This window comes from Neospora caninum, chromosome IX (genome assembly GCF_000208865.1).
Source record: "Neospora caninum Liverpool complete genome, chromosome IX".
Taxonomy (NCBI): Eukaryota; Apicomplexa; class Conoidasida; order Eucoccidiorida; family Sarcocystidae; genus Neospora; species Neospora caninum.
Genome location: NC_018390.1, coordinates 928,386 through 945,398, shown reverse-complemented (window position 1 = coordinate 945,398; position 17,013 = coordinate 928,386). Strand labels below are relative to the sequence as shown.

Genomic DNA, 17,013 nt, shown 5'->3' with positions numbered 1-17,013 from the left:
GCGAAAGCGACATCTGTCAAGTTTTCTCGCCAGGAGCTCGTCCGAAGTAGGATGCGCTAGGTAGAACGACTTCGTCGCGGGACTGTGCCCAATCGAAAACCCAGAAATCCCCCACGTGTCTCCCTCAGCAAATATTCTGAGTTTTCTTTCCTCGAATCTCGCAACAGGGCGACAGTGGAGTGCCTCTTTTCTGTCTACCGGTCGTGCCTGTTGCCCTCCGGCAGCACATAGGCAAAGCCTCCAGGCGGTGAAGACGAGGCTGCCTGAAGTGGAACCGGAGACGCGAACGAGACTAACAACAAAGGGACGAGAATAAAAAGAAAGGAACGATACGGCAAGCGACAAAGAAGAGCGAAGTGACCCAGAATCCAGGATGGAAAAAAGCTCCCTGGGGGGGACGGAAGAAAAGTGAGAAAGAAACAAGTGAGACGGCCTAGGAAAAAAAACAGAATGGATTCAAGCAAAAAATATAAAAGCCCTGGACGGGTCGTGGATCAAACGGACAATAAAATGACACATCTGACTCCAATCCCCCGGTTCTTTTCAGCACCAAGCGTTTCTCGTCTTCTCGACGTTTCTTTTCCGCCGCTTGTTGTTCAGTTGCTGTCCTTCCTAAGCGCGTGCACTCGCGCCTCGCGCGCGTGTTCGACGCGTTTGCCAGTGTGAAAGACAGAAAAGCCGTTTCTTCCCTGCCGAATATGATTCTACTTTCCAGCGAAACGCTCCGGCCACGTGCCGTGCAGATACACCTGAGCCCCCGGCAGCTCAACGTACATGACACCCCTGAAGAAAAAAGATAAAAACCGAGACACAACACTTGGATAAATACGTACATGTTTGTATTTTTGTAGAGACTGGGATACATGCACGCACTCATATGTCTTTAAAAAAGAAGCTGTATATGCACGAATACACACAAACACGTGAGATATCCATATATATATATATATACATGTACATATACATGATGGAGCGTCTGTAACCAAAAAAAGTGCGCGGATTGTTGCTGAGGCACCTGTTCCGTGCAGATGTATTTCACGCATCTGCATGCATTGGCCGCAGGAAGAGCATTCTTTGGAAGCTCCACCTTGTTTGGCATGTGAGAGTCGACCGCAAACCGGTGCTATCGCAAGGAGACTCGTGCGAAAGAATCGTTCGCAAAGAGTGCGGCGTTCGTCACAGCGCGAAGACGAGAGGACGGTTTTCTCAACAGTCGGCACGAAGACAGGGAAACGCGGGAAAACAGCAAGACGGAAGCCTCACTTGTACATTCCAGGAAAATCCTTCAGCGCGGAAGAGGAAGACGAGGACGCTGGAGACGCGAGCAGGTTGCGGGGAAACGTCGTCAACGACGGGAGTGTCTCTTCGAGGAGGACGTCCAGCGCCTGGCGGAGCTCAGATTCGGAGGCGTAAAAAATGCGATAGACCGAAGAGCTCCCCTGCCTCAGGGACGCGACCTCCGAGGCCGCGATCGGCGTGGCTTTCTCTAAAGAGGCCTGGGAAGAAGACATGCGGCGCACAAGCGTCTCGAGAAGAAAACGGTCACATCCGGGAAAGACGGCCCGGAAAAACGCGAATCCTGGCGGGCAAAATCGACGCGGAAGGAAGCCCCCCCCCCCCCCCCCCACGAAGAGGCCCGTGCGGAAAAATGCCAAACGCCGATGCTGGCCTTCCTCTCTCTGCTCTCTGGCTGCCTGAAGGTGAAGGTCAGTTCCGAAGGAGGACTCTCGCTCTCGGAGTAGTCTCGCTTGTTACGAAACCAACAACGCTCGTGCGTCCTGTGTCTGTGGGCAAAACGACAGACTCACTTCCAGATCCTTCTCGAAAGCCGCTTCGTGGACTGCCGCGGGTCGCGGCTCTGAGCGAGTTGCGTCTTCGTGCGGTCTTCCGCCCTTCCCTTCCTTCTTGTTCCCCGAGTTTTGCCAGTCAAAGAAGTCTTCGTTGAGGCGGTGCCGACCCAGGATCGGTCTGTCGGTGGCCGAAAAAGGCGGGAAGAAAGAGAGAACAACTCTTGAAAACGTTCCGCTTCTCGGGAGGCTCCGCAGCTCTCGCCTCGCGGCGCAGAAGCGAGAGGGAATGACAATCCACAGATCAGCCCCCCATTGACGAGAAAGGCGAAAGCGAGGCTCTTGCAAAAACACACGCAGTGACTTGGTCAGTGCCGGGAGAAAGACAGGCCGTCGACATCCCCGTCTCTGAGATACGGATTTTCAATCTGTGGGACACCCCCCCTCTGACGAATTCTGATCCATCGGCGGACTTCCATACAGAGAATCGACTTGCACGCGCGTAGTCCCCAGTGTATGAGAGCGAAGTGCGACAAGATTTCGTCTCCGCCCTTACCTCCATTCTTCCGGGACGTCGAGTGCGTTGTTGCCTTTCCGGCACCGCGACAGCACCGGCACCAGGCACGAAAGCGGCTGAAAGAAATTCAGAAACGCGCCACGAGATGCACCACCTGTGAAAAGGTCGCACGCGTTTCATTCTCATCTCAACCTGACTCCAGACACATAGTCATACACATCTATCGAAAACGAGGCCCAAACATACATATATATATATATCAAGATGCAAACGACACATATGAAGGAGAAACGGAAGAATGAAACAGCAAGACACGAATGAGAGAAGGTGATCACGATGTGGATATCAGCAAGCATGCAAACACCTCGACATCTACAGATCTAGCTATCTGTATAGACAGGAGGCATGAATATCTTTTGTCCACGGAGGGCGATCAGACAGCGTCAAGCCTCAGATCCCGAGAACGGACCTGGGGTTCTTCGCGACTAAAGTGAGTTGGGTTCCACCAGGACAGACGTCTCCAACAGGAGCCCCGTGATCTGAACACGCGAAAAGCGACTGAAGCGGAGACTGACTTGCGCATGCGTTTCCGTTTCGTCTCCTTCCCGGGCTCCCCGCTGTCGCGCTTCGCCCTTCGCGTCGCCAGCGGCAAACGACGAGAAAGCTGCGCGCGAAAGCAGGACGCCGAACGGCGGCAAGGCGGACGTGCGCCACAGGCGACTCTGAAGCGCAGCCGACTCGTCGCTGGGCTTGGGAGACAACGGGACGCTGAAGAGAACACACGCGTACGCACGAAAACGGGAGTGAAGGGAAAACGCGAGACGGAGGGGAGAGAGAGAAGAGACGCCTGAATAGTCCGCGAAACGAGGGCACGGAGAACGAAAGGGGAGACAGACAAGAGACCTCCGCACGCGGGGGCGGGCGCAGGCCTCGAGACGGCAGAGACTATCCAGGAAGCGGCCTTTGACATTCCTTTCGGACACGGGTTGGCCTTGGCAAACCGCACCCTTTCCCATCGGGTTTTCACGTTTTTCAAGAAGCGTGGAAGGAAGAAAGAAGCCTGGAAGGCCTTTTTCGACGCTTTTTCGGCACCCCCCGCCAGCACCTACCTGAGAGCGGAGAACGGGGACGCGCAGCCTGGGGCTTCCTCTTTCGCGAGCACGTCGACGGCCTTCTCAAGGAAACTGAAGAAGTCCGGCGAGAACTGAAAGGGGCGAAGAGGAGAGGAAAGAAAGGCAAGACACAGAGAAAGCGAAGGAAGACTCGTGGCGAGCACGGACAAAAGCGTCGGGACACGAAAGCGAGCGCCGAGATATCTCTCCCGAGCTGACCAGGCCAAACGCTGGGAAAAAGTCGGTCCCCGACGAAACTTCTTCTCTCGCCGTTCTCCCCCGCACCCTCCGCCTCTCGTGCGCGTTTCGAACCGTTTTTCACGAAACCAAACGAACCCTCGGTCCGTTCTGAATTCCGCCTGCCCGTCCTTTTCTTTCGGTCTCGCACACCCATCCCCCGATCCAGGGCAGAAAGCTCGCTTCGCGGGCTGCCTTCTGTGGTGGATTTCAGCGCGGCTTCGCTGCGTGGCCGAACTCGCGCACCTACCTCGAGGTCAGCGTCGAGGAAGAGCGCAAAGGGAAGGCCGAGTTCGTTGAACACCTGCTGCGCTGCCCAACGCAGATGGTTACTTTCCATCTCTCTCCTGAAAAGAACAAGCGAAAGAGACGGCGAGAAAGTATGAGATGGCCGTGTTCCGATCGGCTGTCTGCCGCTGGCCGCGAAGAAGGGACGGCGTGTTCCGAGGAAGAACGCAAACGCCCGTCAGAAGGACAAGAAAAGGAGAGTGCAGCGAGGTCTTCACCTGCGGCGCGCCTCTCCCTCCCACAAACGCGTCTCAGCTTCTGTCTCCTCTCTGTGCAGCGTCACACACGAGGCGACCGGTAGCGGCAGCTCTAAGTGGAAGCCCGACAAGAAAAAGAAAAGGCAAACGAAAAGGCGAGATCTACAGGAAAAAAGACACAAGCGGCTAGACCTACAGAGGGGAAGACGGCGAAGGAGCGTCGGGTTCTTGCTCTCCCGGAATTTTCTGGAAAGGACGACGGGAGATCTGCAGCTTCTTCAACTCGCGTTGCATGTGGTACGCCCCGCTGGGGCCAACGCGAAACGGCGCGACAGCGCTCGCTTGCCACACACTCGATCCCGGCTGAGGGAGAAAGAGAAAAGAGGAAAGTGCATGCAGAGATGGAAAAGGGGCGGGGGCGAGAAACAAAGCGGACGTGACAGGAAAAGTTGAGACACTTGCATGCAGAGACAGGGGGGTTGGGAGGAAAAGGAAAGCTCGCAAGCGAAGGAAAGCGAATGAGGATTCTCGAGAAGCTGCAGAGATCGACGCTAAAGGCGAATGGGAACGCGAGAGGCACGACTGCGGGGAGGAGGAACGAGAGAGAGAGAGGCGGAAGCACCGAGGACAAAGAGAAGGAAAACGAACAGGATGTACCTGAGAAATGATGACTGGGAAGAACTTCTTCCCGGGGAAGGCGTTGCGAAGCGAGAGGAGATCCTGTGAGGCAAAATCCGAAACAGGGCTGGAGAGTTTCAAGGTTGCGGAAGGCGAGAGGCCCCAGAGCCACTCTCCCCCTCTCTGTCTTCCTATCAACGCGCTCTTCTTATCATTCACGAGAGACCAGCGAGGCGAGCGGGAGGCGCGACCGAGGAGACGCGCGGCACGAAGAGCCAAGACGAGAACCTCGAAACGGAAGAGACAGCGCACCAGGAAAAGCACGCGGAAGACACGCCAAGAAAAAAACCGACAGTCGAGGGTTATCGTGACGGAGAGCCAGAGAAAAGCGCGAGAAGAGGACAGGTCGGCGGTTTGGATTCTTCCTACTTGCAGCGTTCGTCCCACAGACGAGGAGAGAGTCGTGGAGCTGGGGAGAAGGAGAACCACGCCTAGACCATGGGTGTGCAGCATCTTCTCGCCCGAGGGATTTGCAGCCGCTCCACTGGCGCGAATTTGTTCTTTCAAATCGAACAGGGAAAGCGCGACGCTCGCATCCCACACGCCGCCGGAGACTTTTGAGCAGCCAACCACACAGCCGAAAGAAACACCCGAAAGATGAGAAACAGCCGCTGCCAGGCAGACACGGGGCGTCAGCCGTGAACAATGGACCCGCTGCAGAGCAACGCCGGGTGTGAGAACTAACCCCCCCCCCCCCTCCATTTGCGGCGTCTCCCCCCGCGTCGCTGTCTCCTTTTGCTCTCTCTCACCCGAGACTTCTTCACGAATCGCACCAGCCTCTCTTCTGAATCGGGGGAAACGTGTCTGCCGCCCTCTCCCATTCGCGACTTCCGTCGACGCTTCATATCCACAGCCGATTCTCCACAACTGATTCTCCGTAAAGGCACTCCCCACAAGCAGGTGAACCCAAACCTCCTCAGTGCGCATGCATTTGCGCGCAGGCGTTTCGCGTACCCGCGGGCCTTCCAGCTGGCCTTCGTCTCCACCAGCGAGGAAGGGGCGAGGCGCTGCCTGTCTCCGTTTTCTCGCCGCCTTGGCGCTGCATGTTGTCTTGGGCGTTGAGGGAAGTCTCTTCCTCGGTCGCGCCGTTCCCCTGAAGTTCCTCGTTGCCAGAGAACGTTTCTTCGTGCGCAGCTCCTGCGACAGACGCATCGGGAAGCTGGGACGCAGCCTTTCCGACCGGCGACGCATGCAGAGACGCGCGCGCTAGGGCCTGTTCGAGTTCGTGGACTCTCGCCAGGTAGTAGGAGTGGAGGAAGAAGGTGACGCAGGCAGCCGCCATCGCGACGAGCAGGAGGAGCAACGCGCAGCGCCTGCCGCGAGCCTGGACTCCTGGACCGAAGAGGCCGCGCACGGCATTGTAACAGAGGGAGCAGAAGTTCTTCTTGCTCGACTGCGTGTGTAGGCGGTGACGCAGAGTCGAAAACCCTCGAAACACTCGCGGGTTCACGTGCATCTTCGCAGAAAAGACGAGCGAGACGGAAACCGAGAGGCGAAGGAAAGCCCAGAGAAACAGAGGCGCTCTGAGGAACGATCGACGTGTGTACGGCCACGCGCCCTACAGAAGGAGACGGAAAAGGAGAGGAAGGAAAAGGAGAGAAGGAACGAGGAAAGGAAGGAACGAGGAAAGGACGGAACGAGGAAAGGAAGGAACGAGGAAAAAAAGGAACGAGGAAAGGACGGAACGAGGAAAGGAAGGAACGAGGAAAAAAAGGAACGAGGAAAGGAAGGAACGAGGAAAGGAAGGAACGAGGAAAGGAAGGAACGAGGAAAGGAAGGAACGAGGAGAGCATCCGCTGATACGCAGATACGTCGGGTGTTCCGGTCCCGTTTTCTGTGTTGACTCGCCAGGCCTCTCCGTTTCAGTTCTCGACTAATCCTTTATCTGTCCAGAGAAGACAACACGCCTCGTTCTCGCGAACCAACCCGGCGCTTCTCGCTGCTCAACCTCCCTCCTCGACTGCAGCGTTCAGATGATCCATCGTCGGAGTGAGAACGTTCGGAGACAGGATTACAGGCTGTTTGTGGGGAGTCTCGTCCGACGAAACGTGCGGCGCCCCTCAATCTCCAGCGTTTCGCTTGAAGAGAAACCTTCGCAGTGCTGAGACCTCAAACCGGTCGAGAAAGCAAGAATGGGGAGAGAAACGAGGAGGCGTCGACGTTACGCGGAGAGACAGGGACTGGAAAACGACAGACCCGCGACAGGGATCGAGGACGGAAAGCGCACCTGCCCTTCAAGGTAGTCAAAGCATTCCAACGGCCTCCTGCACACCCTCGCGCGCTGGCGTACACCGACTGAAGACGACAAAAAAGCAGTCTATCTACTCGCTAACATGCATATGCAAATACGTTGAACGTAGACGAATGTGCAATCATACAGACGAGCGCTACACACACACACACACGTATGGAGAGACTAGACGGGATGAGAAGGATACAAAAAAAAAGGTAAGGCTTCGGACAGTTTCTTTTTTGTGGACTGTTGGATGAAGAGAGGGGACCCGCGAAGACGATTTTCAAAAGACACCGAATCTCATGACCGTGTCACGTATCTGCCTTGTCGACAGGAGGAAGAGACATGCGCTTCCTAAAAGAAGCTGCCTGGAGAAGACCAGAGACGAAAAAATCTTCAGTTTGCCTCTCTCCCTGCATGTTGTCGCTCATGCCTGCGTGCTCGGGCAGAAAGGCGGTCACAGGCACCCGGCCAGAAGGAAGGAAAGTGAAAAAGAAAGAAAACGGAGAGAGAAGGATAGGGGACAACAAGACTACACCGTTTTTTCTCTTTTCTCGCTCGTTCTCATCCTCTTCTCTCTACCTCTCTCCTGTGCTCCCCCTCTCCTTGTCTCGTTTTTTCGTCACTTGCTGTCGGTCCCTTGGTCTCTTGAAAACACGAGAGGGCGGTTTGTCTTTTGGTTGGCGAGTTCGCGTTGCCTCGGCAGCTTCTCGCGCCGCTTCTCTTTGAAGAGAGAATAAGCTCTTCTTCGCTGGAGAGGAGGCAAGAACCGTCCGCGAAAAGCGCTAGACACTTCTCCGCTCGTAGCTGTTTCCGACCCGCGCTCCCTGCATCGTCACACACAACTCCGCTCGACGCCGCGCCCGACGAGCATCTGGAGAGACCGAAAGCTCGAGAAAATCTGCAGATTCAACGACTGGAAAGGACGCGGTTTCTCTCTATTTCTCGTCGAGGTGAAAACGCGTTGGAAGGGGGAATCGCTTTCGGGGGGGTTTTCTCGCGCTGCGCGCGGCTCGCAAAGAGCCGCTCGCGCCCCTCGCGAGGGAGGACGAACCTTGTCTTTTCTCCGCAGCTCGAAAAAGCGTGTTCTCCGCCAAAGAAAAACAGGCAGCACGGCAGGACTCCGGACGAAAGCTCCTTTCGAGGGATTCCGGTGTCTCTCTGAGGGCCTCTCATCTTTCGGAAGCATTCCGCGCCGCACACGTCTTCTTCGACAGCGCGGCACAGTGCCCGTGTTCACGCCTCCTTTTCTGCCTTGCCGCCACGCCGCCTGAAGTCCACAGCGCGCACATTCGCTTTGTTTCCTCACTTTCGCAAGCAACCGAGAACAGCCCGCACGGCACAGCCCAGAGAAAGAGAGTTTCACCCCTCCGTCTTGTCTCTCTCGGTTGCTGCGCTCTTCTCCTTGCTTGGTCTTTGCTCCGTCCTATACTACGTTTGTGGGTCTCTCGTTCTTTTCTTTTTTCTGCGTCTTGTCTCTGCATCCTTTCGTCTCTCTTGGACTCCTCGGTTTGGCCTTGGAAACTGTGGGGCAGAAGATGCCGGACTCTCAGGCTCGCCGCAAGGCGGCCTCGGGAGGAACTATCTCTTCGTGCCCGGTTAACCCCAGCGCGGCGAGCTCAGATCCGCCCTTTTCTCCTTCTTCTCGCTCTCCACTGCATGCATATCGGCCTTCAGATCCAGGACGGGATGATGCCGAAGAAGGACCGCTGTTGGTGGCTTCGACTCGTCATTTTTCGCGTGCTGACGCGTTTCGGAGGAGAGATCACGAGGCCTTGCAGCCTCTTCAGTCGATCTTTCCGTTTCTGCGCTCCAGCTCCAGAAAGATCTCTCTCTCTACAGGGAACCGTGACTGGGCTTGTTGGGACGAGCCGGAGAGGAAAGGTCGGCGTGTCTCGCGGGGCGGGGTTTATCTGTTCCTTCTGGTTCTCTCCTGCGCCCTTGCCTCTTTCTTCCTCTCTTCCCTCGTCGACCTCGACCAAGAGGACACACGCTCCGCTGTTTCGCGCATCCCCTTCGCGCTCTCTTCTCTCTTTGTCTCTCCCTTTTCGCTCGTCTCCTTTCTTTTCGCAACTGAAGAGGCCGAGCAAGACGCAGTCGCCGAAGCGGTGTCGCTGAAACAGCTCGCCGCGCTGGCGTCTTCTTCCCCGCCCCCGTCTGTCGAGAACTTTGGCCGAATCTCAGCTCCACCTCTTCTTCTCCTCGCCTCCGATGCGGATGCCTTTCACCCCACGTTCTTCTCAGGGCTGTCGGATATGTCCGCTGCGCATGCGTCGTTCTCAGAGCAGCAAGCCGAACGCGAAGAGGCGCGCGAAATCGCAAGAGAACGCGACGCCGCCTCGCCCTTGACCTGTGTGAAGCTGAGGCCGTTCCTGTCTCCGCCCTCCGGGACGCACACGGTGTCCTCGCTCGGCGACTCCCTCCTCGCGCTCCTCGAAGGAGACGATCGGGCCTTCTCTCCTCGGGACTCGCCAGCGCCGGGAAAGAGCGAGAGCTTCGTGGGCTTTCTCGACAAAGTGAAGAACCGCGTCTCGTCTCTTCTGGAAGAGGAGGCGCCGTGGACCGTTGAGAGGGAAGAGCTGCGGGGAGGCCAGTCGCAGGAGAGCGCAGAGAAGGGCGCGGAGACCCGCGAAGGGATTCCCGCTTGGGGAAGATCCTTGCGGCGTCCGAACCCGTCTCTGTTCCTCCCCAACTGGCGAGTCGCCGTCTCTCGAAGAACTCCCGTAGCGCTCCCCTCGCTCGCCTCTGGCCAGGCGTCCAGCGAGGGCCTCCGCCGGCACCTCTGTGTCGCCTACGACCGCGAGTACGGCGTCCGGTTCGTCGCGCTCTTGAGTGCTCTCGCCTCGCCTGTCACCGAGGCAAAAGAAGAGGAAGCGACAGAGAGAGAAGCCGATGCTTCCGAGAACCGCGCGCGAGGAAAACAGAGACGGCTCACAGAAGACGAATGCGGCGACCGCGTGTCGCTCTACGATGGATGCTCCTCTCTCCCGATCTACCACAGTGATGCTTCTTCTTTCTCTTCTTTTGATAAGATTGCGAAGAGAAGGCAGACGCTCGCGCACATGTACTGGGGCGGCGCAGAGCCTTTGACTGGCAAGGAGTTGTGGGCCATCGACAGTTTCTTCGCCGCCGCTCCTGACAGGACTCTACGGCTGCATGTCCTCCTGCCCGTCGTTGAGGATGAAGACGTCGTCTGGGACCGCGGCGAAGCCTTCGGCTCCAGTCTGCAGGCCGAGGAGGCCAGTGGAAATGCGAGAACTAACCATGGGTGGGACGGAATGTTCTTTGCCTCCTGGGGAAGAAGGCAGAGAGATGCGACGAGGAAACTCACGGAGCAAGCGCGAGGTCTACATCTCTCGCAGCTCCAACTTTTCTGGAGGAAAGGCTACGACCTCCAGTATGTCCAGCATGTCTCCCTAAAGCCCTACCTCAAAGGTGAGTTCTCGCTTCTTTTCTCATACGCTAGGTTCTTTCCTGTGACGGCCGCGCCTTCTCCGTGCTTCTCGCTTCAGGTCTTGTCGTTCCTCGAGAATGCTGAATGAGGCTGCTAAAAAGGGCTCCAGCAGATCCTACCAAACGGGCATGTGCACCCGCGCAGTCTGTGTCGCGTGGAGTGTCGACGTTCTGGCGGTTTTTTTGTCCAGGCGAGAATCGCGCATGCACATTCTCGCACACGTCCCTTGTCCCGAGAACCTTCTTCCAAATCAGACGCCGTCCACGGACACACGGTTGCTCCTCTTGCTGCGTTGCTCGACAGAACGGTCGCCGACTCTCTCCCTCTGCTTCTCGCGCAGCACAGAAACCCCTCCTTTTCGTCCTCTGTCTTTTTTCTTTCTGTCTCTGTCTCTCTTTCTGTTTCTCTTTCTTTCTATCTCTTTCTGTCTTTCTGTCTGTGTGTGTTTCTCCTTGTTCGTCTCTGTCGCGGCATCTTTGCGGTTTCACCGGGTCTGCGTCTCGGCAAAGGCGGCGAACGCGCTCGCCTTTTCTTTTCTCTTTCGCCCCGTTTGCCCGCAGGGACGCCGCTCGCTGCGCACGCGTCGGCTCTCCGGCTGTCGTCGCTGGCAAACCACAGCGCGCTGTTTGGGCTGCTGCGACACTCGCGGCAGGCGACCGTTGCGGATATTCTCCGCGCGCTCTTCCTCTTCAGAGAGGGCGGCCTGTACCTCGACGCGGACATGATCACGCTCCGGTCCTTCGCCTCCTTGCCGTCTTTCCTGGTGTGCGAGAACCAAAGCTTTGAACGCAGAGAGACGCCGCTCGCGCGAGGAGACACGGCAGGTGGACAGGCTCGGGAAGAGAGAAGAAAGTGCCTGAAGCAGCGCAGGCGAGACCAGACGGTCTTTCGGCCGTGTGCGCTGACGAACCGCGTGTTCAAATTCGAAGGGACAAGGCACCTGTTTCTGCGTGACATCCTCCACTACATCGCCAAAAAGCTTGCGTCCGCGTCCGTGGGGCAACTGGCCGTGAGCAAAGGGGGGTTGTTAGGTCCCCTCGCTTTTCGGGAGATCTTGTACTCCCGGTGGGTGGCCCCGGGCGCAGCCGGCGTGGCCCAGGAGCGAGAAAAAGAGGAGGCTGAGGCGCGCGAGCAGCACGCGAGCGGATCGAGCAGCCGCGGAGGAAGCGCCGCGCCAACACACGACGCCTGGTACGTCCTTCGCTTCGCAAATTCGCCGCCGACACCCCCCGCAGCCTCGCCCGCCCTGCTGGAGACGCGACGGGGTACCGGCGAGGCCGAGCAGCCTCGAGGTCTCGGCGAAGGCGCAGAGGACGAAGAACGTTTCACGCCGTTTGTGCGGCCTCTGTGGTTGTTTGGGCCTCTGGCCTTCGAGCCGCTCCAACCCGCGCCGCGAAAGGGACGGTTCCCGGTTCTCGAAAGCGACGTCTTCTGGCGAGAGGAGGGGCAGTCAGAAGGCTTTTCCGAGCTCCGCACGCTCGGGAAAACTGGGCCTTTCTACGGCATGCACTTGTACGCCAAGATGCTCCTCACGCGCCGGCCCGAAGGCTTCCTCGCCTCGCTCACGGACGCGCCCTACTCCGTTATCGGCGTCCTCCAGAAGACGCTCTGCACGTCGTACTGCGGCGAAGAGATGCTGCGAATCTTTGCAGGCGAGGAAGCGCGACAGTGGATCCCCGATTCCGTCCTCGACAAAATCAAAGCTGCTCTCTCGTGGCTCTAAACGCGCTCCGCAATGCCGCCTGATTCCCTATCCGCACACAGGCTCCGCTCTCGACACATCGATCAGCCGAGACCGCATACGCTTCAGATCGAGATAGAGAGAGACGGAGCACAACAGAGAAATCTTTGCCGGATGGGAGCTGCCGGCGGTCTGTACACAGCTTCATGGGCAGGCCGGCACACACCGATAGTTCTGCATATGTCATAGAACATGAGTGTGAGTGAAGAAGTCTCGCTGCATGTATACCTACGTGAAATACGTGTATGTAGATATGCATGCATAAATGAGGTTATCTTCTGCTCAGGGCTACGTGGGAAAAGTGTCAGGTGATTTCGACCCTCATACTCAAAGGTAATTGTGTTTGAAGTAGTTTCAGGTAAACGCCGTTTTTGCAGAGTCGGACCAACTTTCACGCCTTTAGATATCCTCGACAGCGAGGCAACGATACGAGGAGCTGTGGGGAGAGGCACGCATTTTATGTGCGAATGAGTCCTTTTCGTTTTGCGGGAGGCCTCGGTGCGAATCGCGTAGTCCACGGCGCGACTGCCCCCGGATGAAGAACGCCCGTTCTGCGTCTGCTTCTGATGAGCACCGTACGAGTGTGTGCGGAAACAGCCCAACTTCCTGTCAATCGAGGTTTGTGCATACGCATATGTTTGTTTGGCAAAAGGGAGGAGTGCCATGCATGGGTGTTTTTCAGCGTTGGTAAGGCTTGAAAGGATCTGTCTCTACATATAGGTATATAGATCTCCGTCTTGAGACCACCCTGCTGCGCGGGAAGTTCACTTGAAGGGGGGAGAGACGAAACACGGATATCTTTGTCGTTTTGTCTTTCGACCTCGGAGCGCCTCGAACGTGTGGAGCACTTGATGCCCTTTTCAAAGTGCGCACGCTGTTGCTTGGTGTACAGTCGAAGAGGTGATAGGGAAAGGTGTTTTATACCGGGAGGCTGTGTCAATGGAGCGAGCGCGAGGCTGTAGGTTGGATGAAGAGGGCTTTCTCTTCTGTGGCTGGCGCAGTCGCGGAAAACACGTCGTTCCACGTCATTCTCAATTTGGCAGAAAACGTTGAACAACCCATGGTTCCCCGTAGGATGACAAAATAGAAGACGATGCACATGGGCACAGTTTTCTTCGCAACACTCTGGTCCGCAGTGTCTTCCACGGCAAACAGAAGTCCCTTGCCTAAAATCAATATTACCGTCCATGACGGCCGTGCTTGAGCGCGCGGGAGATTTGCCTATCACAGATATATTATCTATTGATATCCACAAACTAAAGGGCAACTCTTTGCATTAGATGGAGAAATGCCTGCAACATCGAGTCCGAGACAGAAATACAGAATGCTGGAGGGGCCACGGCGGTAACGTCACGCCCTTGTGTCTGCCTTCTTCTCATTATCCCCGAGACAATGAGGAAAAGGCAACCTGACAAACTCAAGGCTTGAGGTAAGTGCCCGGACGTGCCCCGTAAGAATATCGCATAGAAAGCAGTAAAACGGAGAGAGAAGGACGTGGGCCAGCTACGTGGAACAAAATCGCTTTCTTTGTTTATAGAAAGACGGGGACTGTTTCTGTTGAGAAGACGATAAAAAACAGTTTAGAATTTTGCAGCTGCAACGTAACTGCACTCTCCCTCGATGGTGAAGCTGAAGCGAGATCTGTTTCGCTCGCTGGAACCCACTGGTTCTCTGTACGACTAATAGTGAGCACCCCGGCACACATCTCAGTGCAGCTGTCACCTTACTTCCTTTCCTCCGGCATGTTAGACTAAAAATCAACTGCCTGGCGTCGCCCTGAGCTGCCTGTTTTGTGGCACAGCTCCACATGAGCCAGCCTAAAGGTTCATGCCTTAAACAGCCGCAAATCTGCACGCTTCGTCGATTGCCTGCTGGAGTGCTCCCCAGTTCTCCACCCCCTCAGTCCAGCGAGGTAGCATTTCGTTTCGACACCCGACCTTTGAAGCGAAGCCACTTCAATTCGGCATACATCATCTTCGTAGTCATTGTTGCCGTTATGGGCGACAGAGACAAGAATGGGAAGGTACCAGCAATCAGTACCGTGGCAGCCCAGTAGCAAAATCCGTCTTTTTCACGCCCAATGCCCAATGCATGCCGTGAAGCGCCCTAGGCTGTTTCACGTCTGCTCTCCGGTCGGCCACGGATGAGCATTTACGCCAGCCCGCCTCTCCCTCGCTCTACATCATCAGAAGATCTGCAGCATAGCAGTTGCCATGGGAGGAAGAGCAATTAACAGTGGAGCCTTGCTGTTCGCGAGGCTCCAAGCAGCGGAATGCACTTTAATCGTCAGGTAGAACGTCTCTTTTGTATCGTGTTGCTCAGACAGCCTCCTCGACAGTGAGCCGCTAGCAAGAGCATCTCCCTGAACGGGAGTTCCGGTTGGTGATGAAACTGAGTGGCCCGGGCCACTCTGGCCTTCCGGCAACTTATTCGGGAAATCTGATTCCTCATTCTTGTGTATCCCGTCTTCGGGATTGTTGCTGTCCTGAACGTCTTGATTGGCGTTTTGGTTTTGCTGTGAGTTATCGGGATCCACACTCTCACCTGAGCTGCTGGAACCGTCGCCACCTTCACCTCCAGAGGGAGTCGACCCAGGTCCTGGCGCCTCCTCCGAATCATTTTGCTCCGTTGGCCCCTCGGGTGGGCCATCCGATCCTCCTGCCACGTTGCCTGACGATCCTCCGTTCGTCTGCGGAGGCTGTGAGGTTGACGGCGCAGTTTCCGTTTCCACGATAACAGGTTTCTGTGTGGTCGTCAACGTGCCTTCTGAGTCTGGTGAGGGAGCTCTGACCGCCTTGAACCTAACGCAAAAACTAACTCCTCCATTCAAGTTTTCCTTAGGAGGATTCGTAAATCTGTACGTCGTGACGCTTGCCGAATCCTCTTCTTCTACGCCCTCCACGGAAGACGAAGCGCGAACCCATACTGGTGCCTCGTAGCCAGGAAAGAGTTGCGTGTACTCGATGATCTCGTCGAAGTTGCACTCTCCATTCTCAAATACATAAGCACTGCTGCTGACGTCGCCCGTCGATCTTGTTGAGCTGTCGCTGCTCGCTGGCAAAAAAGCCGCAGTGTTGGTGAAGTCGAGAACCGCGAGGGTCTGGGATGGCAGGAGGTAAAAGGTTTCCTCAACGTCCGCTGGAAGCCCGTCTTTCGGGATTGTGGCGGCGAAATCGGTTGCAACCAGGGTGGCATTTGGCTCGGAGCCGGCGCAGGACCAGACCGTGGCCATGAGAAAAGTCAAGCAGACAACGCGGACCGGCGTCGATGCCATCTTGACTTGGGAACAGACTACGCGGTTTTTAAATAATCGCCAAAGACACAAAACCGCCTGAATTGCGGTGGATGCATCGAAGGAATAAAACAGTGTCGAGCCTTTTCATACCTAGTCCTACGAGGAGAAAAACCTGCTCAAGTATTGCTCCACCGTTCAGTACACAGGCGCCGCTCCTCGTCCGCAGACTGGCAACGCAGGTTATCCAGCTCCAGAGAGCCCGGCCAATACTCGCGGCGAAATTGGGTACCCAGTAGGGGTCTCGATGTCGGGCGTGGACGGGGGATTATAAGGCATGCGATGCAGGAGAGTGGGTTGGAGCAAGAGTGGTACAATACACCATTTTCGGGGGAGCAGGCGAAATCCGAAGGAAGTTTAACACGATCCAAAACTCTTGCAACGCTAGAGTTCTCCAGAAGCACGTCGCGACGCCGCCGTCCCCCCGGAATGAGGCGCGTGATGCTTGCCGATGCCGGTTGGCCCCCGCCAAGGCCAGAGACAAACCGCCGGCGCGGGCCTAGCGTGAGAAAACCCAGATATCTCCCTTCGCGAGGACCTCAGCCCAACAGCCAAAAAAGACGACTCCATAACTGACTGTGCTCGAGGCAGGGACGAAGGTAAAAAACGTGGATACAGCCATTTCCTCCACGTGAGGTACAAACCATTTGCTCGCCCCCACCCTTTCCCCCGGTCGCGGGGCAGGCACTGTGCAGTCGTGCTACACTCATCCAGAGACTACCGACTAGATAATGCACGGCTTGAGAGGTGCTAAAATTGAATGATCTCGTCAAACGAAAGCGCCAAGGGTGGCTTTGTCTCAGGGCCTGCATCGGGGCATTTGTGAGGGGCATTCCAGATCTGGGATTCTCCCGGGTTCGAGCTGCACACAATCGCGGAAACGCCGCCTTGGGGGCCGTGTAATTTGGCGTTCTTGCAGAGCGGCTCCAGGACACGTCCCAAAGTTGTGGGACCAGTCTCGGCACGCTACCTGGTGGAACGGGTATGTTGCCAATGTTACAGGCCGTTTCACGGGTGTCTTTGTCTCCGGGCTAAATTGTTCTTCCAATACATCCGTCGCTTAGTCCAAAGAGCATCCCTGTTTCTCCCACGACGCCACAGTCCACTGGGTAATATGAAGCCCGGTACCCGCTCATATTGGATCAAACGGGTGTCTCCTCGCCTCAACCCTCGAAGCGACAGGCTGTACACTACGAGGAATTGGTGTATTCCAGGCCCGAAGCTAGACACATGCAGAGACCCCGCATCTACGAAAGATGCGTCGCGTTCCCTATTCTACACGTTTCTGGGAATTCAGCCAGCACACTGCTAGCTGCCATTCCAGCGGACTGTAGGAATCCCTCCATTTTAGCTAAACAAATAAAGCTGTGGGGGGGTGGGGGGGGGGGGGGGGTTGGCGCCTACCTCAAAGGCTTACACTTCCCCCTTCACGCGGGCAACTACTGTTTGGTAGGGAAGCGACCAACGTGAGAGACCA

The 17,013-nt window shown here is 56.4% G+C and overlaps 3 protein-coding genes across 3 annotated transcripts; 1 reads left to right on the top strand and 2 right to left on the bottom strand.

Moving 5' to 3' along the window:
• Positions 1–704: 704 nt before the first annotated feature.
• NCLIV_039610 (conserved hypothetical protein) lies at positions 705–6,272 on the bottom strand (the record flags this gene model as incomplete). The annotated part of the gene is made up of 11 exons (XM_003880870.1): positions 705–783; positions 1,264–1,496; positions 1,809–1,968; positions 2,344–2,420; positions 2,880–3,072; positions 3,414–3,508; positions 3,904–4,000; positions 4,335–4,501; positions 4,796–4,858; positions 5,186–5,370; positions 5,771–6,272. 11 exons carry the CDS (start codon positions 6,270–6,272, stop codon positions 705–707), a joined length of 1,851 nt encoding a protein of 616 aa, XP_003880919.1.
• Positions 6,273–8,587: 2,315 nt separating this feature from the next.
• NCLIV_039600 (conserved hypothetical protein) lies at positions 8,588–12,226 on the top strand (the record flags this gene model as incomplete). Its single annotated transcript, XM_003880869.1, has 2 exons — positions 8,588–10,484; positions 11,064–12,226. 2 exons carry the CDS (start codon positions 8,588–8,590, stop codon positions 12,224–12,226), a joined length of 3,060 nt encoding a protein of 1,019 aa, XP_003880918.1.
• A 2,203-nt stretch (positions 12,227–14,429) lies between these two features.
• NCLIV_039590 (uncharacterized protein) lies at positions 14,430–15,518 on the bottom strand (the record flags this gene model as incomplete). The annotated part of the gene is made up of 1 exon (XM_003880868.1): positions 14,430–15,518. One exon carries the CDS (start codon positions 15,516–15,518, stop codon positions 14,430–14,432), a length of 1,089 nt encoding a protein of 362 aa, XP_003880917.1.
• Positions 15,519–17,013: the final 1,495 nt, after the last annotated feature.